Source organism: Pipistrellus kuhlii, unplaced genomic scaffold, assembly GCF_014108245.1.
Source record: "Pipistrellus kuhlii isolate mPipKuh1 unplaced genomic scaffold, mPipKuh1.p scaffold_m20_p_3, whole genome shotgun sequence".
Taxonomy (NCBI): Eukaryota; Metazoa; Chordata; class Mammalia; order Chiroptera; family Vespertilionidae; genus Pipistrellus; species Pipistrellus kuhlii.
The window spans coordinates 130,797,614-130,824,667 of record NW_023425529.1 but is presented as its reverse complement, the minus strand read 5'-3'; the positions used below and the strand labels follow the sequence as shown (position 1 = coordinate 130,824,667).

At 34.5% G+C, this 27,054-nt stretch overlaps 1 protein-coding gene across 2 annotated transcripts in view; it reads right to left on the bottom strand.

Annotated features, from left to right (window-relative positions):
• Positions 1-27,054, bottom strand: part of PIBF1 (progesterone immunomodulatory binding factor 1) — a 190,450-nt gene that overhangs the window by 69,985 nt on the left and 93,411 nt on the right. For both annotated transcript variants that reach the window (XM_036457160.2, XM_036457161.2), the window contains exons 12-14: positions 21,458-21,608; positions 16,490-16,580; positions 3,218-3,320 (exon numbers count right to left, since the gene is read on the bottom strand). In XM_036457160.2, coding sequence (XP_036313053.1) covers positions 3,218-3,320; positions 16,490-16,580; positions 21,458-21,608 — 345 coding nt within the window. The remainder of the gene's footprint in view (positions 1-3,217; positions 3,321-16,489; positions 16,581-21,457; positions 21,609-27,054) is intronic.

The window sequence follows — 27,054 nt, the reverse complement described above, 5'->3', positions numbered from 1 at the left end:
TTATATTTCATTGAAATTTAATTTCATTACTTAATTTCCTCTATATTTTCCCCTTACAATTTATATAGGAGTGTGTATTCCATTTAGAAATTCCTATTTAAATAAACTGAAGTGCTGTAGTTTTTTTTAAATTAAAAAACAATTTAATATTGCTTCAAGGTGTTAGTTCTATTACTTTAAAAAAGTAATATAATGATATAAATACATATCGGGTCTAGTAATAATTAATGTCGTTTTTTAACATTCGTTTAAAATCTTGCTTGGCGTTGACTTGTATTGACATAACCTTCAAACACGTGGTATCTACAGAACGTGTGAAGTGCAATTAACAAGTTTTGCTTGAAAAAGTTTGTGTTTGGTTTGGTTTTTGTTGCAAAACTAGGGCTAAGAAGATGGCGGATGAAGAGCATATTCGGCACTGCATGCTTTACGAGTTCCAATTAGGAAGAAAAGCAAGTGAGGCTGCAAAAAACATCTGTAGTGCTCTTGGTCAAGATGCAGTTAGCACCAGAAAATACCAGCGTTGGTTTGAGAAATTTCGCGAGGGAAATTTTTCGTTAGATGACAAGAGTGGTCGAGGCCATGTGTTCAATTTTGATCAAGAAGCTCTTCAAGCTCTTTTGGTGCAAAATCCTCAAATTACCCAACAAGAGCTTGCGACAACTTTAAATTGTTCACAAAAAACAATTTCCAATCAATTGCGTGCACTTGGCAAAGTCCAAAAGTTTGGAAAATGGGTTCCTCATGAGTTGACCGACAATAACCGTAATCAAAGAGTCACAATTTGCAGTTTGCTCCTCTCTTGTCAAAACCATTTGCCGTTTTTAGAGCAAATTGTAACCGGAGATGAAAAATAGGTGCTGTATGTTAATTTGAAAAGGCGGCCTCAATGGTTGGACAAAAATGAGGCTCCGCAGCCCATGCCAAAACCTGACTTGCATGCGAAAAAAGTGATGTTGTGTGTTTGGTGGAATTTTAAAGGAATTCTTCATTATGAACTTTTACCATCTAACCAAACCATTACAAGTGCAGTGTATAGTGCCCAATTGGAAAGGTTAGCCCAAGCTTTAAGAGAAAAAGAACCCGCGCTGATTAATCGGAAGGGCGTAATTCTTCACCACAATAACGCACGATCGCATACTGCAAGAATCACTGCTGAAAAACTGCGCCAGTTGGAATGGGAAGTTCTCCCTCAACCTGCATATTCTCCTGATATTGCCCCTTCCGATTACCATTTGTTTCGTTCTTTGCAAAACTTTCTTCTTGGAAAAAAATTTAATAATGAAGAATGCCTCAAAAATGCATTGACCGGATTTTTTGCATCAAAATCACAAGAATTTTACCAGAGAGGAATTAAAATGCTTCCTGAGCGTTGGGCACAAGTAGTAGAAAACAACAGCAACTATATTGTTGATTAAATTTTGTTGTATTGTTTAAATAAATTTGATTTAAAAAAGTATTAGAAAACGACATTAATTATTACTAGACCTAATACAAGTTTATATGAATTTTAGTATTTTATTTTTTAAAACAATGTTTTTGATAGGCTATTCTGAAAGTAAAACAAAGACGAGGGATTTGTACCATATTAGCGAGCAGAGATCCATATAGCATTTTAGTCATTTATTGACATAGCCTTCCATGCTTTGACCCTGCAATGTGCTCCCGCTGGCTTGTAGTTTTTAGAGCTGACTGGTAAATTCTGAGGAATTTTGTGATGTGGTTGTTGAATGCCACCATTGTTAAAACTATTTAGACTTAAAACAAAATAAATTTTATTTAAAAAAGAAACAGATACTTAAAAACTCATCAATGTTTAATTATTTTACTATTCTTTACTATTATCTCTACTCTTGCACTTACATATGTCCATTGTATTTTCCTGGTGAAAGTATTATGTAATGGTGTGCTACTGAGCATCTCTTCTCTACTACATCCATGTTCAGTAACATGCTGGCAGCTTGAAGTTAGTCATGGTGGGAATATTTATACCATAGATATAACCAAATGCTACAAATCAGAGCCATCCCTCCCTCACACCTCTCTCTGGAGAGCGGGGTGTTAACATTTGGCGGCACAGCACTGCTTCTATCCTGAGCATTAACTATGTGTCAGGCACTGCACTATTATGTGACCTCCTGGATCACAGGTCGACCCTCAACCACTAAGCCATGCCAGCCGTGCTTTGTATTAATACTTTTTAATATATGACTTTAAAAGGAACACTAGTGAAGTGGCTTCTATAGCTTTGTTTTATTATTTGAATTTCAAAAGTACATAAAAATGTAATTAGATGTTGAGTTAAGTAACAAGATGACTGAAAATAATATGTAAAACATATGTATGACCCTTGAACAACATGGGTTTGATGGGCTGGTTCACTTATATGAGGATTTTTTTCAATAAATATACAGTCAGCCCTCCGTTTCCCTGGGTTTCACCTTTCAGATTGGGAATCTGCGGTTCCAAGGGGCAACTATATGCATCATTCCATATAGGAGCACCCAGGGATTTTGGTATCTGCATGTGCGTGTGTGTGTGTACGTGCGCGCACGCTGGACCAATCCCCAGCAGCTACCTAGGGACGACTAACTATAGAAAAGATCTAGGGGAGTCAAAAGTTACATGGGGATTTTCAACTGGGGTGTGGGGAGGATGTGTGTGTCTGTGCCCCTAACCTCTGCGCTGCTCAAGGTTCAACTATTTATTCTTTAAGTGATACAATATAAGGCTAAGGAAAATAAAAAAAATCTGATTTTAAAAATAAATAATTTGGGAACTATCATATAACAAAGAATTTGAGAACTTAAGGTTATACCAAGTTAAGTATGTTTTTTTTACATAAGTGATTTTTTTTTATCAATTAAAGAAGCAAAAGAGCAAATCTATTTTAAAAATGAGGCTTTAAAAACTTTAAATGCCACTAAAATTTGTCAAACTTGTTTTGCCAGTTGATATTCCCAGAAATCAGAGCTCTGTCTAGCCTGCATTTCTATTTAGTCTGGGCATTTAATCTCTCTTTTGATCTAATTTTGCCATATACTGTAAGTTGTTTTCTAGACTTTAACATTAAAAGTTAGTTTTGTAAATTGCAAAATCATTTTGTACTATCAGACAACCTTTTTTTTAAACTTCTCAGAAAATACACAAAGGAATAACAAGGACTTAAAATGAACACTGTGATTCTTTACATATGTGTTTCTTTTAAGTTACTTACCTCTTGTGAAAGCTGTGTTACTTGGTCCTTTTGATGTTCCAGGTCTTTTAAAACCAATGAGTTTTGTTTTTCTAACTGAAGTACTCTTCTTGCCAAGTGGACACTAGACAAATGAAATTAAAAAAAAAAAAATGCTTAGAAAAGGGAATGCTATCTAAAATACAAAGTGTTTGTGTGCTTGAAAACTGACTTACCATTTTCTAATAATGCTAAAATATTAACAGAAAAAATATGTAGTCAAATATTTTCAGATGTCAACAGTAAAGACCAATATTCCAATGCAGAATTTTGAAAGTGACATTAAACTCTCCTTAATAACATAACTTTGATATATTGATTAGAACAGAGATGGATTGTATGTACCCTTGTATAATACATTATGATGCTTACTTGAAAAGATCACAAGACAGCAATTTACAGCTTTTCTACATTTGTATAAAAATTCCCCATTTACAAACAAATTAGGCAATTAGTTGAAAGAATAAGCTTGCACTTTGAAAAAAGTCAGTGTTCACCTCAGAAAACATGATGCATTTTATAATACAAAACACAACTAAGTAGATTTTCTATTGAAAGTAGAGATGGAAAAGATATGTAAAAAGTGAAAAATGTCTATTGTACTGAGTGTAACCTTTAAAGTTAGGTTACTTTTAGAATTTAAAATCACATTACATGTGAAATGTTCCAATTTCACTTTTTAAGACATAATTCTTTAAAAAAAGTTCAGCTATAAATCTTTTCTCCTAACTACTGGGGGAGAAAAAGTGGCATAATTCTTTTAAGAATAACTAATTATGTTGAGAAGACATGTTGCTCCAAAGACCCTCTCTGTAGTTCCAAACACTTAAAATGTTCATATTTATCACATATTTATTTTCTGAGTTGACTAATGCAAAACCTCTTGTGATCCAAGAAGTCAGGATGTTTTACCATGATAAGAAATAAAACATTTTCTTTCTAAATAAAACTATAGAACAAAAACAATTCCATTGTATTTTGAAAAAACAATCTTTATTGTTGAAAGTATTACAGATACCCACCCCCTCCCCCATTGATCCTCTCCACTAATCCCTGCCCCCTCCCCAGGCCCTCACCACACCTTAGTCTGTGTCCATGGAGTTACGCATATCTATAACAATAAAAGCATCGTATGCTAATTAGACCGGATGTCCTCTGACTTTCCGGGTGAAGCTGGGGCTCGAGGAAACCCTGGGTCCTGAGTGCTGGTGGCCAGAGGGAAGTCCAGCTCCTGGGTGCCAGAGGGAAGCTGGTGCCAGCAGCCAGGGGAAGGAAGGCCTACTCTTGCACAAATTTTGTGCATTGGGCCTCCAGCATGCATATAAATTCTTTGGTTAATTCCTCCCCACCTCCCATCCCTATCTCCACCTTCCCTTTGAGATGTCAGTCTAATATTTTCTAACATCAGATAAAGAAATGAAGACAAAACTATAAAATAATGCTAATTATCACCTTACACACCTATTTCTAAGAACTTGTTCTTGTTTTTCCAAATAAAAAAGATGAGGTCTGGTAAAAATTCATACAGTAAATTAGGTACATATTTAGATATGCTCATATCTAAGTTTCTTTCATTTTTTTAAAATATATTTTATTGATTTTGTACAGAGAGGAAGGGAGAGAGATAGAGCTAGAAACATCGATGAGAGAGAGTCATTGATCAGCTGCCTCTTGCACACCCTCTACTGGGGATATGCCCGCAACCAAGGTACATGCCCTTGACCGGAATCGAACCCGGGTCCCTTCGGTCCCCAAGCCGACGCTCTATCCATTGAGCCAAATCGGTCTTGGCATCACATCTAAGTTTCTATCTTTTCAACTAGCATAAGATTTTGCCTTAGTAATTAGCTGAATTTAGAGATGAAAAAGACATAGTCCCTGTTTTTTAAAAAAATCATTTTTTATAAAAAATAGCTTTACTGATATAGTTTTATTGATAATGTAATTTATATACCATGAAGTCAAACCATTTAAAGTATACAGTTCAATGGTATTTAGTATACTTAGAATTGTTCAACTATCACTGTAACCTAACTTTAGAACATTTTTATTAGCCCCTAAGAAAATCTGTACCCATTAGCGTCACTCCTCATCCTTTCCGCCCAGACCTAGGGAACCACTAATCTACTTTCTTCCTTTACAGATTCTTAAAGGTATTTACAGTTTTTGGATACCTCATTTTCTATTTCTCAATCTAAAACATACCAAGTTCTGCCCTCACTGGTTTTGCTCAGTGGTTAGAGCGTCAGCCTGCAGGGTGAAAGGTCTTGGGTGCAATTCTGGTCAACAGGATGTACCGCGGTTGCTCCCTGGCCCCAGGTAGGGGCAAGCACGGGAGGCAACCAACCAATGTGTCTTTCTCACATCAATGATTCTCTCTCTCTGTCTCTCACCTCCCTTTCACTCTCTCTAAAAGTAAATGGAAAATAACCTTGGGTGAAGATTATCATCACCACCAACAAAAAATATACCGATTTCTCTAAAATTTGATCTAAAATAAGATCTCTACAAGCAAAAGTAGTCTTAATACTAATTTTATATCACATCAACATTTTAAATATGTTGATTAGATTATATGTTTGCAAATATCTGTATTTTCTATCATAAGCTTTGTGGAGTATTTTGGCTAATTTAAACCCTTAACAGTATTTTATTCATATTTTTATTAACTCTCATCCTTCACAAGTGTTAGGAATAAGTCTTTTCATCTTTGTTTCCCACAAAGCTCAGCATTAGGGTCTTTTTGTACATAGCACTTTCTCAAGGAAGTTATCTTGAAGGTATATTTATTTATTTATTTTTTTCCCATTAATCCTCACCTAAGGATATTTTTCCATTGATTTTTAGAGAGAGTGGAAAGGAGGGGGAGAGACATAAAGAGAGAAACATCAATGTGAGAGAGATACATTAATTGGTTGCCTCCCTGGGCCGGAGATTGAGCCTACAACTGAGGTACATGCCTTTGATCGGAATTGAACCTGGGGCCCTTAAGTCTGTGGCCAATGCTCAATCCACTGAACAAAACTGGCTAGGGCTAGACCATATTTTTGTAATGTTCAGTACAGAAAAACGAACATAGTCTAATGCTCTTGCATAGAATAAGTTACAGATGAAATGGAAGAAAAGGGGATGCAAGAAAATAATGAGATGCAAAGGTCATTCATTACCAACATTTTGAACTTCTTCAATAACTTGGAGGCATCACGTTTAAAAATGTTAAGTAGCTCATAGGGTTTGGGTGCTTTTTGTTTTGTTTGGAAACTGCATAATGTTCTTATGCAAATATGATGTGATACCACTTATCAATGCAAAGTATCATGTGACATAAACCACTGAATTCAAGAAATTCTTGGTATGTTGATTCTTAAGGCCTAACATCAGGGCTACCTCCTTCTACTAAGAATATCCCTGATTTTGGTTGGAGATTCTGAATGAGAAAAAATTAACTGTAAATAGCAGAAAGATAGCTGATGATTTTAAAAATGGCTTATGTATGTGTTCCACAGTGTTCTGATTACTAGCTTATAATACTATTTTATTGAGAAAAACTTTCTAGGAACTGGTGTTGAGGGGAATGACTGTTGATTGTGCCTACTATTATGAATGCTGATGTTATTTACGATGCATAATGATTATAATGTGAAAGACATTGGAATTAATACAATTGGTCTCCAATTGACCCATTGATCATGTTTTAAAAATTCACTTCCAAGTTAGTTGTAAGACTAGCAAAACACATTTTATAGATATATCAGAAATGATATTAAGGTTTCAGGTTGCTCTAAATGACCCATTTAGCCCATATGCTTGATGGGGGACAAAAAAGGAAAGGAAAAAAAAAAGAAAGAAAAAGAAAACAATAACAAGAATAAATATTAATATTGTGAAAAATTTTTCTTTACAATTATATATTTATCCACATAGGACACACAGGAAAAACAAGAAGTATAATTTTTGGTCATTTACAATTAGACAAAAATGATAAAAATTAGCAATTTTTTCCTGATCATGAATATCAATAACTGCAGAAAGGCAGGTTGAATTAGAGAAACATAGTCATTAATTTAATAAGATTATCACAAACACTTCCTTTTACAAACATTTACTAAGCCTATAATCTATACAAGTACTAAGAATACACAATTTTGATCTGGAGGATCTAACATTCTATTGAGGGGGGGCAGCAAATAAAAAAATTATTGTAGTATGCTAAATGGTTTGACAGGGCACACAGAAATAAATACCAATTCTCATCAATCTGGTGAAGAAGCAGAGAAATAGCATCCTGAGTAGAGGGAAAAGCATAAGTAAAGAATGATATGTTGAAGAAAACTGTAAGCAGTATAGCAGTGATGGATAAAACCTATGGCATGTAGTGACGGATATATGATGAACGGCCTTGAATGACAAGCCAAGTTTAAATTTTACCCCTCAGTTGGCTAGGCACGACACGATCATCTCTGCACTTGAGAAAGTCCTTTATCAACATTATGGATGATGGCTTAGGAAAGAAGAAGAATTGAAGCAGCTAGATAAGGTTAAGGTTATAATCTAATAGACCAGTGGTCTCCAAAAGTAGTTGTGTGAGAAATAACCCATTGAAGTGTGGAAAAAATTATTTACATTTACTTTACTATTATGTATCTCTAAGTCTTAATTTTCTGTGTAGGTTTCATAATATAATGTACACAATATGTTAAATATCATATATAAATAATTATATTAAGTATGTAATTTATAAATATATGTTTATTGGTGGGTGCATGCTCAAATTTTTTCTCAAATAGGGATTCACATAAAAAAGTTTGGAGATCATTGATCTAGGCCAATTTTGTCCAATAAAAATATAATGTAAGCCACACATATAATACAAACATTTTCTAGTAACAACATTAAAAGTAGCACAAAGCCCTTATCTCACATGATATGAACAAATTAACTCAAAAGTAAATCAAAGACCTAAATATCAGAGCTAAAACAGAGAAATAAATCTTCATTAACTTGCATTTGGCAGAGGATTCTCAGATATGGCACTAAAAGCACAAGCAACAAAAGAAAAATTAGATACAAAGGATTGCATCAAAATTAAAGTTTTGTGCTTCAAAAGACACCATCAAGAAAGTGAAAAGACAACCCACAGAATGGGAGAAAAAATTTCAAAATATGTATCTTAATAAAGGATTTGTACCCATAAAATATAAAGAAGTCATCAATGAAAAGACAAATTAGAGCATTCACAACAGTGGCTTGCCTATGGAAAGTTCTAACTAAATGCATACGTACAACTTTCCACTCCTTGTACTGTGATTTCCTCAGAAAGCATTATGACTTTTCATGTGCATTACAATTTTTCACATGTGCATTATAATTTTTCAAACATTCCTCTGGAAATATTGTACAAGTTTAAATTCATAAATATGTTTTGTATGTTGCTTCCACTATACTTGTGCTGTTCCTCCAGTCTGGAAGATGATAGTCTGCTTGAGCCCACCGTTTCTTAAACACTCCCTTTAAGTTCCACTTCCTCAATTTCTGACTAGCATCCACTGATCTCTATTCATCTCTGACATAGTGCAGTACTAAAGGAAATATTTTTGGACATTTCTTGATATTTTTTTATGTGTGTTCATCTTAATTAATAAAATTTTCCAAGTACAATCATTTTTACTTATTCTGTTCTCTAATGTATTCTAAATGCTTGAATAATACTCAGTACAATAGTTCAGCAATAAACTATTGAATGGATGAACTTTATGTAAGACCTCTGTTTTCTTCATACTCTAACCAACACTGGACATCATCAATCTTTAACCCTATAAATAAACAATAGAATATTATTGAAGTTTGTATTCATGAGGTTAAACATCTGCACATATGTTTGTCAAAAATTTGTAATTCTTATCGAATGAGTTGATGTTTCTATCCTTTCCTCACCCATTTCAAATCTTACCTACATGGTTAATGCTACTCTCCATCTAAATTATGTAAAAATATCTAGACCTTCTATAATCTTTTAAAAAATATGTATATTTTATTGATTTTGTACAGAGAGGAAGAGAGAGAGAGAGTTAGAAACATCGATGAGAGAGAGTCATCGATCAGCTGCCTCTTGCACACCCCCTACTGGGGATATGCCCGCAACCAAGGTACATGCTCTTGACCGGAATCGAACCCGGGACCTTTCAGTCCCCAAGTCGACGCTCTATCCATTGAGCCAAACCGGTTTCGGCTAGACCTTCTATAATCTTAACAGAGCCAACCTTATTTTCCACTAATGTCTACTTTACTTAATGCAGCGTTTTTCAACCGCTGTTCTGCGGCACACTAGTGTGCCGCGAGATGTTGCCTGGTGTGCCGTAGGTGCAGACAAGACAAGAATTTTATAATTTTTCACTATTTTGTTTACTTAATATTTCATAATAAAGTAATTATAAAATACTTTCTTTGTGTTTATTTGATTCCTATTCAAGAGAATTACTTTATATATAGTCAATATAGGCACAGAGTTAAATTTTTTAACATTTTCTAATGGTGGTGTGCCTCGTGATTTTTTTCATGAAACAAGTGTGCCTTTGCCCAGAAAAGGTTGAAAAACACTGACTTAATGACCCACAAATATGTTTTGTATGTTGCTTCCACTATACTTGTGCTGTTCCTCCAGTCTGGAAGATGATAGTCTGCTTGAGCCCACCATTTCTTAAACACTCCCTTTAAGTTCCACTTCCTCAATTTCTGACTAGCATCCACTGATCTCTATTCATCTCTGACATAGTGTAGTACTAAATGACATCTTTTTGGACATTTCTTGATATTTTTTTTAAGGTTCATCTTTTCTCCCCGAATAGACGCCACTTATGTGAAGAGAATGCTCTTATTTCCTGTAGTATGTAATGAACAGAGTGAACACTCAATACATCTTTCCTAATTGAATTTGTTTTAAGTAAATTTTGTTCAGATGAATATATTTCTAGAAAGCATATTCCAATGTTAGAGTGTCAATATTAAAGTACAACTAATGCTCAGCATCTAGTAATAAGTACCCAAAGTTAATAAGGGAAGTAGGCAAATGTCACAGACACCAATTCACCTCTTCTACGTTCCAACCTTCAAAATCTTTCAATGTGGCATATTGTTTCGGTGAGGAATTTGGTGGTTTCTGTTTAGAAATCTTGGATATTAGAAGTTGGTGGATGTGAGGAGGAGGATTTTAGTTTAATTGAAATTCAAAATAAGACAAATGAAGAATTGCTCAACTGAAGTTTATGTCTCCTTAACTACAATTCACATACAATAAAAACAAATCCTTTCCTCTTTATAATGAGTAACTATGGAAACGGTCAGGGAAAATAAGTAAAGATTACTTATTTATCTTTTTGTATAGAACTATTGAACTCCTCAAGAAATCACTGCTTTTACAGGCTATCTACTAAAACAATTAAGTAGGTACAAACACACAATTCTTCTTTGCACTTGTATTAATTACCATGTGATTTTTACCTGTAAAGATTAAGATTCACATAAACTGAATCTAGTACAACAGAGTATAGTTTTGTATTTAAATATGAAACCAAAAGTTCACTTGTTATCTGGTAAAATTATTCTGCTAACACTTAACTCTTAGTTCTCTCATTACTTCTTAATGTATGTTATTTTCTTGGAACTGTCAATAACAGTCAGTACATACAATTATTACATATAATTTCATAAAAATTAGTCCAGCCAATGTGAACATGGCAGACCTCTATTTATATCTAAGATGCCAAAGGACTGATGGTCTGTCCTGAGTCCTCCTATGGTTCTTACTATTATCAAAACTCCAAATAAACAAGTATAATTATTTATACGCATGCTAATTAGTTATGTGGTCTGAAAGAACACTTGGCTTTTAAATCTTTTTCAGTTTTAGCAGGCCAGAGTTCTATCCCTATAAGCATGGCATGAATAAAGGACTCATAAAAAGGGTGCATCTGTCTGGCTGGTGTGGTTCAGTGGCTGAGCACCAACCTATGAACCAGTCACATGCTGATTATCTATGTTATATGAAACTTTTCCTAGTTTCTTCTGTAGGTTTGAACTTTGAAGTTTATCATGAAAAGACTAGCATCAACTTTTTAAAATATTAGCCCTAAAACCAACTCATATGAAGTAAGTGCAGCTTTCCCTAAAGATAAAAATGAAAATTCATACATATGAAAACAAAGGCAAAGAAAACAAACTTTTGTTATGCACAAAGTTTGTTAGAGGAAATAAAAGTTTCCCAGAGGAAAGAAAAGTGTCCCTGGTTTTATTTTTTCGTGTGTTGCGAAGCTCAGGCAACTGTGAAAATTTCAACTGAAAGCTCTTTATAAAATTAGATAGAATGCATTAATCTTGAAATTTGAAAGGTTTAAAAACCTAAAGAGAAGTCTCCACATTCAGATCTGCGAAAACAAATAGAAAACACATGCTAAGACCATGTTAGTGCCTGGGTGTTACCCAGGTTAAAGAGCATAACCAAAACATGTAACCAGAAAATCTTGTTTGCTATTTTCAAAGTAATCATGACCGAAACAAAAACATTACTTCAGATTTTCAAGTTTAGTCAAGTCAAGAAGTGCCCATTTTATTTTAATCTTCTGTAATTGTATAAGCTCTTTTAACTTTCCACAACCTTGTTTGGAAGAGTTTTAACATAATATTTACTGTTCAATCTCTGTTGAAACTTCAAAATGTGATTAACCTTATTTACTAATTATGATGTGCTTAACAGACATTTTGGTTAGTTATTTTGCAAATAAATTTTGAAAAAAGCGAATTTTGCCTCTTCTTTATTGGAGATTGGCATTACAGTATGTGTTAAGTTGGGGGGGGGGGGGCGGTAAGAGATCAACTGAAGCACTTGTATGCATGCATATAAGCATAACCAATGGATGCAAGAAATGGGGAGTGGGGTGAGGGCATGTGCTGGGGAGTAGGGGAGGCCTGTGCAAGGTAAATGGGGAAGAAAATGAGACATATGTACTATTATTTGTAGTATTTTAAATAAGGAGGAAAAAAAAAAGAAACTGACTGACAGCAAAGAAAGTGAATTTCAAAACTAGTTTCCTGTCCAGGGTGTGTCTCTATGAATTATTTCAAGAAATCTCATTAACATTTTAAAACAAAATTGTTCTAAATAAAAACTCAAATTGTGCCTACTTAACGCTTTTGAACACTGGCTCAAAAAACAATTATGTGCCGGGACCGGTTTGGCTCAATGGATAGAGCGTCGGCTTGGGGACTGAAGGGTCCCAGGTTCGATTCCGGTCAAGGGCATGTACCTTGGTTGCGGGCATATCCCCAATAGGAGGTGTGCAAGAGGCAGCTGATCGATGATTCTAGTTCTCTATCTCTCTCCCTTCCTCTCTGAACAAAATCAATAAAATATATTAAAAACAAAACAAACAAACAAAAAAACAATTATGCAATTTACTTTAAGAAATATTAATTGGCATAACAAACTAACATTTACTGAACTCTATGCCAGGCACTCTGTGAACTTTGTATCCATTTTCACATTTTAATATCATAATATAGCTTGGGTAGCAATAGGCAAGTAATGAAAAATTTCAATGGCTATCCAATTTACTAACAGCATATGATACTCAAAAACAGAAGGCCTAAAAATTAAAGTTTTGGATAACCAATAAAAATTATCTTTTTAAATACTATTCAATGACATAAAAAATATTCAAGGTAGAAAAGAAAAAAAATCTACATTTTATGTAAGAAAAAATATGTATCTGTATACATTTTTGAATAATATCTTTAGACAGTAGAATTACCATGATTTTCCTAATTTTCTAAAATAAACATGTATTATTTTTATAATAACTAATTCCCTCCAATTGGTGTGATACTAAAATACCTAAATTGGTTGTTGAATATATGAGATTATAAATCCAATTTAGTATGAATAGAATATATTGTATAATAGTCAGGAAATAAGTTCTTTTGAAATTTTAATATATTTTGGTATAAACTGAGGTATAATAAAAACCTTATTATGCAAATATTTTATTTGCTGTTCTAACTAAGCTGTCTTATAAAATACCTCAACTTTCTATTGCTTTTATGCCAAATGTGGAAAATATAAACTTTCTCAAAAGCTATATTGCTTTTACCTTAATTTAAACAGAGCACAAAGCTATTAACTTCTTCACAAATATCCATTAAGAAATCAAATATGGACTTTGCAAAATTAAAAATGCACCAGACCCTAAACAGCAATCTTCTGTACCACTGGTCAATTTTGTGCATACAGTAGGCACTCAATATAAGTTGCTGAATGAATGGGCAAAGGAATGCATAAATGTCCTCATTGCATATCTAGACTTACTTTTCCTTCACTCAGTTTAGATGACCTGAGAAGCACTTCCTCAAAATAACCCTCTGGTTCACCATTAGAAGAATGTCTGGCACCAGCTGGTAGGAGATATTAATAGCATGCACATTAGGCACTTGTTCAAGGCACATAGATAGCTCAGTGATAAAATCTTTAGAAATATTTGGACAGTTAAGATTATTGGAATATGAATCAGTTGTGGTTCCTTAAATCTTCACTTTAAATTTTAAGAAGTTAATATCTGTTTTGGAAATTTTTAAGAAAATAAGCAATAATTGCTTTCAATTTTGGAGGAACTCAGTATTTGGACTAAAGAAAGAAAGCTTACAATAGCAACATTTCTTTTTTTCTGTGACAAGATTCTTTTGAAGGATTCAGATGCTAAAATAGAGAAGAAAATGGACTTTTTCATTCAAATTTCAATATTTAGTATTTTAGCGATCATTTACCACTGATAAATCACTTGTACACAAACCTTTTATTTCTCCCTAGGTAACATAATGCTTAAAAAAGAGAGCTATGCTGGAAATTACAAAATATACTAGGTTATCTTTAGTGATCTTTGGAGAAACTTGGGAAAGAAAGAGAATGTGATGGGACTATAACTCACTTTTTAAATAATACATAATTCAGAAATACTTGTATCTTTATCAGACAGAATGAACCAGTCCAGCTACTAATTGATACTTGCTAGTAATCTATACTTGATCTAAAATTTTTAGGTATTTAATTTAACCAGCAAGAGACATAAATTCTAAGCAACTCTTCTCATAAAATGGTCTATATCTTACATCACTTTAGCTAGCCATAGAGACATTTTATTCTCTGAACCATCTTCAAAGTTTATACAAAAGTACTGAGTTAAGATAAATTGTTTTTCTTTGTGTGTAATATCTCTAAAGGTTTAAATCAATTCATCCTATACAATAAAAGCCCAGTGACCATAATGGCAGAATGACCACTTGACCAGTCACTTTGAGGTGCACTGACCACCTCTTGGTCTCTCCTTGCCTCGGCTGGCAGGCTCCGATTGCTGGATGGCTAACCATGAACTGGGGTGGTTGGCGGGGGATGTAGGCGGCATAAGGCCAAGGCCCCTGCCCCACCAGTTGTCCCACCTACAGAGGCCAACCCGTAGCTGACATGGGAATAGCCAGCCTCTCCGTCCCTGCTCCTGGCCATCAGGTTCCCATTGCCATTGATTTCTTCTTCTACTACTGACGGGGTAGGTGGTGGTAGGTGGTGGTGGTGGTGGGGTAGGGTGGGGAGATGGTGGGACTGGCGAGTGGCTGAACAGCCAACCGCTCGGTCCCGCCCTCCTGGCCTACAGGCTCTGATAGCCATATGGCAAATTAGGAACCTGGGTGGGTGGCAGGGGATGCAGGAGGTGCCAGGCCAAGGCCCCCACACTGCTGGTCACCCCACACCCAGAGGGCAACTTGCGGCAGGGGCAGGGTCATGAGCAGGTGGGACTGGCCAACCTCTCGGTCCCTCCTCCCTGGCCATCAGGCTCCCATCGCTCAATGGCAACCTGGGAACCTGGGTGGGTGGTGGTGGTGGGGGGTGGTGGCGGGGGGTTGGGGAGGAGAGGCTGGCTATGGGCAGCCAGGGAAGATGGCCTTGATCACACGCTAGGCCTAGGGATTGTACCTGCACACGATTTCATGCACCAGGTCTCTAATATTAAAATAAAATATAAACAAGCAGTTTTGAGTCCTCAAATACTCAGATGAAGAGACAATTCTACTAGGTTATCTTCAAGGCAGAGACAGTGGGGAATAAACAAGAACAAGATGCAGTTGCTGACCTTAAGGAACTTTGCATCCAGCTGAAGAAATAATAGGGGAAATGAGTGCTACTGAGATAAGAGAAATGCTCTTTTGTATACAATATGAGGAAATCAGATGTTTAAAAGCAGAGATATATATATACTACTCGCATTCTGTGTAAAGAAGCAGAAAAGGCTGGAGAAGTTGGCCACTTGGAAGGGCTTAGAAGTCTATAGAGACAATTATACTTGAGAATGGTAGTGAAAGGAGGAGTGACATGTTTTTGTAAAACAGGATGAATTCAGGCGAGCATTAGGTCAACTAGAAAACTGATTAATATAGTACAGTTTTCTCTCAGTGTACTTTAAGCAGTATCTCACAAGATAATTAATGTATCTTTCAAAAATTTTATTGGTCTTCACAAAGTCTTTTATACTTTTAATCCACAATATTTGTATTATCTCCATCTGTCTTGATCTCTCTCTTTTGTTCTCTCAAGTATATATGTTAAGGAATGTAGGGAGGTAAATAAAAACAAGAGGGGAAAATGAAGCATAATTAATTAATTATTTTTAACTGAAAATTATTAGTACAAAAGCATTTGTAATTCATTTGAAATTAATGTGGAGATAAAGTTAAAATGGTGTCATTATCACTGAGTGTAATTAGAGAAATTCTAGTATGTTTCTATTCTACTGACCATTAAATTCACTTATAAATACATAAAATGCATCACTATTATTTACTATTTATTATTATTTATTAGTTAATTGATTTCAGAGAGGAAGGGAGAGGGAGAGAGAGAAATACTAGTGATGAGAGCGAATCATTCATTAGCTGCCTCCTGCATGCACCCTACTGGGGATGGAGCCTACAACCCTGGCATGTGCGCTAGACTAGAATGAAACCCAGGACCTTTCAGTTGCAGGCCAATGCTCTATCCACTGAGCCAAACCTGGTAGGGCATTACTTACTGTGTATTACTTTGTGAGGAATTTAATATTTATGTATACTAAGAATAAAGTAACTACTTTGTCATGCAACTTAGCACACTATCAGAAAGCATAATGTAATTACATTTAGCTCGAATAGGTAAGTAAAACAAATATACATTGATTTTACCTTTGTTTTAGTCGTCTTTTGGCTGTTGTGGGAACATTAGCACCATAGCCATAGGAAAAAAGAACCCTTTCAGCCTCATCTTCATTTTCAACTGGAAAACATTTAAAAGTGTATAATGTGAAATAGGTTTTTTTTTCCTTAAGAAGGATGGCAAAATAAAAGAGGTCATAATAATGAATTAGGGAACCTAATGTTTTAAGAACATTTAAAAAGGGCTAATGTGTAATCTCAAACAGGCCATTTGTAAGCAGAAGCATATTTCTTCAAGTATATACTTGCTTTGATTTGTTCCATTTATTTTTAAAAGGTATAAGCGATTACATCATAGACCATGTTAGGTTTTCTTGTTGTAAAACATAATACAGATGTTTTACTCTAAATGATTCAAAGCCTTTTTGCATGAAAATGTTATATAATTATATAAAGTAATAACATCAATCTTATTACTTCCCTTCTTTAAAAATAAGTGATTATTTTTAATTAGAAAAGATGTTCATTATTTTATCAGTAGGACAACTTTACCTTAACTTGTAATAATGAAATTAAGCAGTTAAATAGGATACTCTGTGAAGAAAACGTGCAGCATTAAGAATGTATTGATGGACTTTTTTCTTAATTATAAAAAAGTTTCAGCGAAACCATTTCCTTCTAAATTCTGCTATTGTCACACCACTTCCCAAAAGGAATTTTAACTTTTATTTAATAGGTTAATATTTTATTCAGTTAAAAAGTTTAAATGAAATGACAATTTTATTGTAAGTTGACATTACACATTTAATATATACTTATCTGTCTTTCTGTAGTACAGTAAAAATTGAAGGAATATTCCCAACTGTTTTTCCTTCAATTTTGTCCCTATTTTTCAAGATGAACCAAGATTAGTTTTCAGAGGTAGAATTATTAGTTGTGAGGGACATGTGGAAGCAAAAGATGATATATGCCATTGGCAATATATCAGTTATCATGGCTTCAGATAAAAATTGAGCTCTATGCTGGGCCAGTGGGACTCAATGGTTGAGCATCAACACCGATTAGATTCCCAGTCAGGGCAGGTGCTGAGATTGCTTGCTCATCAATGTTTCTATCTCTATCCCTCTTTCAAAATCAATAAAAATATACTTAAAAAAAACCCCACACCTGAGTTCTCTAATTCAGCTCTATAGGAATTAGAGCTGGCAGTTAGATATCTATCTTATTCTTGTCTCTCTTAAATATAAAGTTCTAAATCCAAAAGGGAAAGGGTAAATTTAGTTAACATCTTAAAAAACCCCATCACCTAGATATTAATGGACATCTTAAATTGGATTTTAATACTTACCGGATTAATAACTTGTGGGATAACTATTCTAGTGATGATTTAATTACAAAAACAATGTAATATACAACCTGGTAAATGGTAAAAAGTTATGACTGTAGCCTGGCTGGTGTGGGACAGTGGTTGAGTGTCGTCCCATGTACCAAGAGGTCACCGGTTCAGTTCCTAATCAGGGCACATGCCTGGGTTACTGGCTCAATCCCCAGTGAAGGGTGGGTAAGATAAAAAAAATAATATACTCACCCTGCACAAGCCCAGACCAGGGCCCAGGCTGGGGGAGGAGCCTGCAACCAAAGTATATGCCCTTGAACAGAATTGAATCTGGGACCCTTTGGTCTGTAGGCCAACTGGCTAGGGATAAAAGCATATTTTTTAAAAGAGTTATAACTGTCTAAGGAGCTCAGTGCCACTATTTTCTCCATGCTAAAGGAATTAGAAAGGTGTGGGGAGACTGATACTCATAGAGTAAGTGCAGGAGGGAGTTACATGGGTAAAGTCAGAGCAGTGAAGATGTAATTGTGAGAAAAATGGCTGGAGTTAGTCTGTAGTACAGAGGTAGGTTTAGCTTTAACTGTGAATAGGATTATGTTTGCTAGGCTAAGGAGTTTGGAATTTATTTTACAGTCAATAAGAAATTAATATAGGTGAGTGATATGACCAATAGATTTTTGTTGTTGATCACTGTAGAAGAAAAAGTCCAATAATGGAGAAAAAGGTGTCCAAGATTGGTAGCACGAACTCCTCATAATTTACACTAGTAACCAGTTGAGACATGGTCTATAATAGCAATGGAGGGTAGAAGAACTTGGTTTCTAGACAACTGGATATGTGTGAAAGTGAAATGAGTAAGTAGATAGAATAAAGGAGGAATCAAGACTGACAAAAACTAGTTGGAAAATTAGACAGGCTTTAACATTATTAATAGAATAATAATAATACAAGAAAATTAGTAAGGTTCAAAGAGGAAAGAGAAAATATAAATAGAAGATATTTAACGACTATAGGAACTCCATACAGAACTGTGGAATCCCTAGCCTATATACAGTAATTGAAATTATGGAAAGAGGTAAGATTATCCAGCACTGAAGAAGATGAGGGGAAAAACCCTTGGGAACTATTAGAGTTAGATAGAAGAGGCAATAAAAGCGATGTAGGAACAGAGGCAAGTGAATCAAGAAAAGCAAGAAAAGGTTCTGAGAAATGTGACAAATGCCTAGCAAAGGTTTCAAGTACGAAAAGAATGGATAGTGTCCCTGAATTTGACAATTAGAAATCTGATTTTCATTTTGTTTTTGAATTTACTTAGTTTCTAGACAATATTTGTATTTTTAATAACTTGATGAGATGTTGAAACCTAACCTCAAATATACAAGTATCATACTTATTGGATTATAAAAAGCAATTTAAGTGTAAATAAGATACTGTAATTTGCCAAGGTTACACATTAATAAAGTTTAAGCATCTTTATGTCAACTGAAATTAGCTGAATTACATAGTAATCTCTTGAATATTTTACACATTGTTGTACTAAAAGAATGTTTTGCATACATCTTTGAAATTTTGGTAAATCAATAAGTATTCATTAAACAAGGATAAAAATATTCTAACTTCCAATGTGAATGAACAGAGAAGAGCCTAGTTTCTTGATCTTCCAAGTACAGGTGAATATATTTTATTCTAAGATGGTTTTTAATTGGCTTATACAATATCATAGCAAAAATAATTTCTATATTTCTTCTAAAATTTTAAAATATTTATACAGATAGAAAAAATGAAAAAGGTATATATTGTACACCCATATGCACAATATCTGGATTCTAAATTAAAAACTGTACTATATTTATTTAACACACATCTTTTCATACCCATATCGACCCAAGAATCTATCCTATTTTTTGGGTGCTTTTCAAAGTATGTTGCAGACATCTGCCCTCAAACATCAACAGTCCACATGCAAATCATCAATTATACTTTAATATTTATGTACAGTTCTTTTTTTAAGATCTCACCAATTCTTTTTTATTATTGTTAGTTATCACCCGAGATTATTATAGTTCTTTTGTACAAATCTTAAATATACCTATGAAATTAACTTATCAGTATATTGTAATTGTTTTGGAATTTAAAAATAGCTTTACTCTTTCTTTCTGATCTTTATACTTCTTTCTTGTCTTATATTACTGTATAAGAGCTCAATTACAATGTCTAATATAAGTTATGAGAATATAAATCCTTGCTCTGATGTCTTCTTTAAAGGAAAGTTTAATATTTAATCATTAGGTATGATATTAGCTTTAGGATTATTTGTAGATATTCTTTTTGAAGAACTTCTTTTTATTCCTAATCTGTTTCCACAGAAGGACATATGCAAAATTATAGAGCTAAGAAAGTACGGAACTTTCAAGATAATATGCTATGCTATAAAATGGTAAGGCATGAAAGTAGCAAAATAAATGAATCTAATCATACAAAAGCCATGCTGAGGAATTGGACTTTAGATTGTCTTAAGGTGATAGAGGCATTAAAGCTGATGCATGGTATGATCAAACCTGTATTTTATAAAGATCACTCCGACAGTCTGGTCAGCATAGCTCAGTAGTTGAGCATCAACCTATGAACCAGGAGTTCACAGTTTGATTCCCAGTAAGGGCACATAACTGAGTTATGGGCTCCATCCGCAGTGTGGGGTATGTAGGAGGCAGCTGATCAACTATTCTTTCTCATCATTGATGTTTCTATTTCTCTCTCCCTTTCCCTTCTTCTCTGAAGTCAATTAAAAAAAAAAATATATATATATATATATATAAAGATTACTCAGACCTTGGAAATGGAAAGCAGACAATGAATGAAATGAAATAAGTTTGTCTTAAATTTGCCTATAAATATTACAGTCTTTATAATAAATGTTCCCCAAATAGTTTAAAAAATTTAATGTCAACTTCATTTGAAGTTTAAACCCATTTTTATAAGAAAGTCACTGTTATTTTTCACCTTTGAACAAAAATAATGTACTGTAGTACACATTATACTCAATGGTGAAATGTTAACTTAAAATATTTCCTTAGAGTCAGAGACAACATAGGGAAATAAATTAAAAATTAGGGTAAAGGATTATAACATAGTAGATTCAAAGAATTTCTATCTGCTGTTCAAGACTCATTCAAATGTCTCCTCTCAGGTATTTCTTACCACCAAGATTGAGTTAACTTAAGATCTCTTCTGTACTTTCACCAAGGATTGCCTATCTCTTGCTAATAGCACTTAGCTCACCACTTTAATTATCTGTTAACATGTTTGTCTCTCCCAGTAGACTAAACAAGGAACCCCTAATAAGCAAGCGTTATTGTATGAACTCCATATCCCCAGATCCAGGCATATGTAAGCAGTTAATAACCGCTGAATGAGTAAATAAATGAAAAGATAAAATCTACCACAGTTAACTTATTTTTTTAATCTCAACTACTAGAATAAAGACTAATTTCTAAAATGTAAAATATTCTTTTAAAAAGCCACCAGTTATATTTAAAAGAAATAAAACAGTTTTAGGAACTATACCTGGTTCCTTTTGCTGCCAACAACAAAACAAAAACAAAAAAAGCTGTGTATGTGGGGGGAAGGGGGGCAAGGAGACGAGGGGGTTGTAGGAGGCTTACTTTCTGCAGTTTGCATTATTATTTCATCAAGTTCTTTTTCCAGTTTCTCATAAATGTCTAGCCTCGCCTGATGCTCAGAGTTCTGTGTTTGCAGTTCAGTGATGCGTTTTTCAGAAGAGGACTGGAGACTATAAAATTCTTTAGTTAAAACCTATTAGTGAAAGAAAAAAAATTGCAAAGACAGATTAAGTAACAGTTGACAAAAATGCGATATAAAAATATTTTTAGTTTTTCCCTTCTTTTTAATGATTTGATATGAAGTGAAAGTAGCTAATTGAGATGACTAAGTACAATTATTTCTACAGAAAATAATTCAGTTGTTTTTAAATGAAAATTACAGAGCACCTTATTATATAATTGAATGAGAAACAAATTTTAAAAACTGAAATAGTTATAGAAGTAAGGCTAGCATTTGCTTGTTAGGATTAAAAATTGCAATAATGCCATACTTACTTGGAGGTCATTTATCTGGAGATCGCAGCCATTTGGGAGAGGCTTAAAAAGCCATGTGCAAAGTGACACACTCATAATGAGCCCTTCAGTTTTCCATCAACGCTCATTTATCTACCCTTGCTATGCTTTCAGTACGATTTTTGGTTTCCTGAACAATCATAACTTGAAAGCAGCAAATCAAAATGTAAATTCGAAATGCTACTTGGGGCAATAGCAGAAAATATCTTTCTACAAAAAAGATAAAAACGATACGAAAGGCATGGAAATGAAGTTATTTTGTTTAAGAACAAAAATCCAATATTCTTCAGTAGTAATTCATTGAAAGAATCACTATGATGATTATAATGAATTCACAAAAAAAGGAGACATTTCTAGTGACAAAGGGATGTTTTAATGCTTAAATTTAATTCTAATTATCTAGAAAATTTACAGACTAGTACAAAATAAATTATGAAGTGGTATTACACTGGTTATATTTCCCAAGAAGCAATATAATAGGATTTGGATTTCAATCCTACTTTTGGCACTTATTAGTTGTGATCTTAGGAAATTACTTATTCTTTCTAGGTTTACCATGAAATATTGTTGGAGGACTAAAGGAGATGATAAATTCAGAGTTAGCAGAGTGCAGAGAACACAGTAAGTGTTGAAAATACTATTATTATTATAAGAAGTACAATTATAATACCTGTATTAAATGGCTCACAGAAATAGAGGTATATGAATTTAATTACCCTGAATTCTCTGTAATTAAAACAATTTTGAAGAAAATGTATTTTATCTATTGACATAAAGTTCACCCTAACAAATGTATGCGGTTGAGTGATATCTATGGGGTGGAAAAAGAATATGCAGGAGACCCTACAGTTTCTAACAAGTAGAAATTACAACTTAATTTTCCATAATCTATTCTATCTCATTTTCTTCAATGATTTCCATTTAAACTTCTCTCCAAAATAAATTAAACATTATCTCCTGTCCTCCAAATATATTCCTTTGGAGGGTGTAGAAAGAATAACATGGGAGTAATATTTTTAAGGATGATTTCTAATGTCACTGATTGGGTCAGCAAAAGAAAATTCAAGCTTTATTTAGCATTATTTCTTCTTGCATGCTGGGAATTTGTATTTTAGAGCATTATTAACTCACTAGTGCCCCAGTACATGGATTTGAGCACATTGAAAGGAAATTAACTAGAAGATGGCCCGTGGGGCAGGACTGGGCGAGATGGGGTGGACATGTCCTAGAGCCAACCCCCCACGGTCCTGCCCCCGGCCAGCAGCACCTGGGCGGTGCCAGGGCTCAAAGGGCATCTGCAGAGTGAGCAGGGTCCCTCCAGGAGGTGGGGTCTCTCAACTTGGCCTGCAGGGATTAGGCTGAAACCAACAGTCTGACATCCCCCAAAGGGTCCCAAAGTGTGAGAGGGGACTCTGCAAAGTTGCTGTCACTTGGAAGCTCCGGCATTGAGCATCTGCCTCCTGGTGGTCAGTGAGCATCAAACCTACCGGCAGGTTGGCCAGTTGCTCAGCCTTTAAAATCTATACTAATAATAGCCTAGGTGGCATCATGCCCTCACGTCATCACAAGATAGCCGCATGCACAGCAGAGGTGAAGCCTGGTGGCTGCTCCACGTGCTAAAGTCTGGGGATCCCACAGCTCTGCATGGCCTGGAGGAGGAGGTGGGTCATGGCAGGGAGGGCAGTTGGGGGCGATCAGGCCAGCAGGGGAGGGCAGTTGTAGGCGATCAGGCTGGCAGGGGAGGGCAGTTGAGGGCAATCAGGCGGGCAGGGAGCAGTTAGGCATCAATCAGGCTGGCATGGGAGCAATCAGGCAGGCAGGCGAGTGGATAAGAGCCAGTGGTCCTGGACTGTTAGAGGGATGTCCGAATACCCCCGAGGGGTCCCAGATTGGAGAGGTTGCAGGCCGGGCTGAAGGACACCGTCCCCGCACTCCAAAGTCGTGTACGAATTTCGTGCCCCAGACCACTAGTATATAGATAAAGAAACCACGACATAGTGAAACAATCTGGGGCTCTCACATAGTTCATTCTATTGGGATGTAATTCATTAAGAATCTGGTTGCTGATGGCACCTATTAACTCCATTTATAAACGAGAGGATTAGTAAAGACAATCTTAAATGACTGTCCCCAGAGGACAGCTGATATTTTTCATCCGTATCTCACTTCCTCCCAACAAAACAACAAAAAACACACATGAAGAAAAGCTGCATAAATAAATAACTAAAGAGATAAAATAGTTGAAAATAGAATATTTCATAAAATATTATTTTAAGATGAGAATTTAAAAATAGTACTAAATTGAGAGATATAACTTATAATTCTTCATGACATAGAGGAGAAATCCCTAGAAACTTCTGATCAGAGACATCTTCCAATACCTCAGTACCCCATGGGGGAGAAGTCCCTTTCAGTATGGATTTGTCTGAGTGACTGCTCTAAACAAATTTACAACTGTTTCTGAAAAGCCAAAGAACCTTATTATTAGATCTATGAAAGGCTATTTTATTAAAGTTTCTTCAGAAAAAACACACACAATAAATACACATTTGAGCTTAAATATTAGTATATAAAATAGGTCAATTGCTTTTAGGACTCCATTAAATACCAAACTCTCAGTGGATAGTTCCTCCCTTTAAATAATGATAATACAAAATTACATAAAATTATACACACACACACACACACACACACACATGTATATGTGTGTGTGTGTGTGTGTGTGTGTGTGTGTGTGTGTGTATATATATATATATATATATATATATATATATATATTAATACAAAATTATAGGCCAAAAATTACTTTTAAAAAGATAAAATATAAAAAGCCAGTGTTTTGAGAGCCTTTACCAATTGATAACTAAGACAAAATAAATTGTCCGAAAGTTATAAATTTATGACAGTGTTGGGTAAAAGCCATAAAAAAGTACATAATAATTGTAATATGAAGGGTACTCTTTACCCTTCTAAAAATATTTTTCTGTAAATTCATTTTAAATAAGAATTGTCTTCGAAACACCTATTATTTCAGAACAACAACAACAAAAGATTTAAATAATGGTACTATATTAACATTCACCAAACCACTCATTCACTCATAAAATATCTGAGCATTCACCACGAGAAAGCACAGTTAGGCATTGGTGATGCAATGATAAATGAACAGTCCCAGCCCTCTCAAGGCTCCTAGTTCAACAGAGGAGAAAATGCAAAGAAATTTCCCTAAAACCTCAGTTTTATCAACAGGAGATTTCAGGATCATAATATTTCTTACAAAGGTGTTTCTCCGCATGAGACATTTACACAAAGAAACACCATAATTACTATTCAGCTGCACCCACAGACCAAATGGGTATATCTATGGAGAGCCGTTTTCACACTGCAAGTTGCAACCATTACAAGGTCCTGAAATCAATTTGGGTTGCAACCAGCTAAACAAAACAAAACAAAACACCCACAATGGTTTAGAAAACATCAGCACTGTATGTTGTAAAGTGTTGTTTAGTGAAATGTTTGTTTCAGAAGTATCCAGAGAAGTGTTTCTCTATTTTCCTAAACACCCTGCTCCAAGACACATCCTTAAGCATAGCCATGCAATATGAAAAGGAAAATAAATTATGAAATTTAAAGCATAGAAAACATAACTTGCAAAAGATGAATTCCAAATCAGTTAGTCTAATACAGTCTTGTCGAAAATGTATGGAAGAATCTTCCATAATAGATATGACTGTGGCATTTTCCTGAAGAAGGTATCTGAAAAATGCTGAATACTGGTTTGCTTTAGCAGTGGACACAATCTACAATTTTACTTAAGTTTTCTTAAATATGTATGTATGTAATAATTATTTTCTAATAAACCCTTTATTTTGTTAATCTTAGTTTTACTTACCAAAGTAAATGTAATCTCTGAGATATTGTAATAATATTTACAGTTAGCTAATTAATCATGATAATGACATTACTGAATCTTTCTTTTAAAAAATATATTTTTATTGATTTCAGCGAGGAGGGGAGAAGGAGAAAGAGATAGAAACATCAATGATGAGAGAGAATCATTGATTGGCTGCCTCCTGCACACCTTCTACTGGGAATCGAGCCTGCACCCTGGGCATATGCCATTGACTGGAAAAGAACCCAGGACCCTTCAGTCCATAGGCCCATGCTTTATCCACTGAGTCATAGGGTGACCTTACTGAATCCTTCATTCAATATTTTTAATGAGTGTTTCCCTCACCTCTAAATATTCAAAAACATGACTGCATGTAATCATATAATGCATGAATACAGCAAAATATAAAACTTATACTAACTGAAAATCTTTTATTATCTATTATTAGACATTTAAGTTATTTCCAATTTTTACTGTAATAAATAATACTGATATATATCATTAATATAAACCTTTAAAAGCATGGCTTATTATTAAATTCCTTTAACTAAAATTACTGGATCAATTTTTTAAAGGACATTAAACAGATTACCATGTTGTTCTAACTGCATGAGATTTTCCATTTAAGGATGCTCTTGCCAGCACTTTAAAAACAACAAACAGACCTATATAAAGGTTAAAAAAAAAGGTTAAATTTGCATTTCTCTAATTATTTCTTATCAATTTGTATTTCTTCTTTTGGAAGCATTCCATTCTTTCTTTCCACCTATTTATCTATAAGAGGAACATAGGTCTAAGAACTCTTTTAAAAATAAGGACAAATGCAGAGCAAAAGGAATTCTCTTGTATTGCTGATGGGAATGGAGACTGATACAGCCACTGTGGAGAACAGAATGGAGTTTCCTTAAAAAACTAAAAATGGAACTCCTATTTGATCCAATGATTCCACTTCTAACAATTTATTCCAAGAAACTAGAAACACCAATCAGATATGCACCCCTATGTTCATAGCAGCACAATTTACGATAGCTAAGATTTGGAAACAGCCTAAATGTCCATCAGCAGATAAGTGTATTAGAAAACTGTGGTACCATGTGTTTCCCCAAAAATAAAACATCACCCGAAAATAAGACCTACTTACAGGTTTCATTCTGAGTGAAATATAAGGCATCCCCCTGAAAATAAGGCCCCCCCTAGGCTAAACATGAGAGATTTGGTCCACTATTCTAAAAGA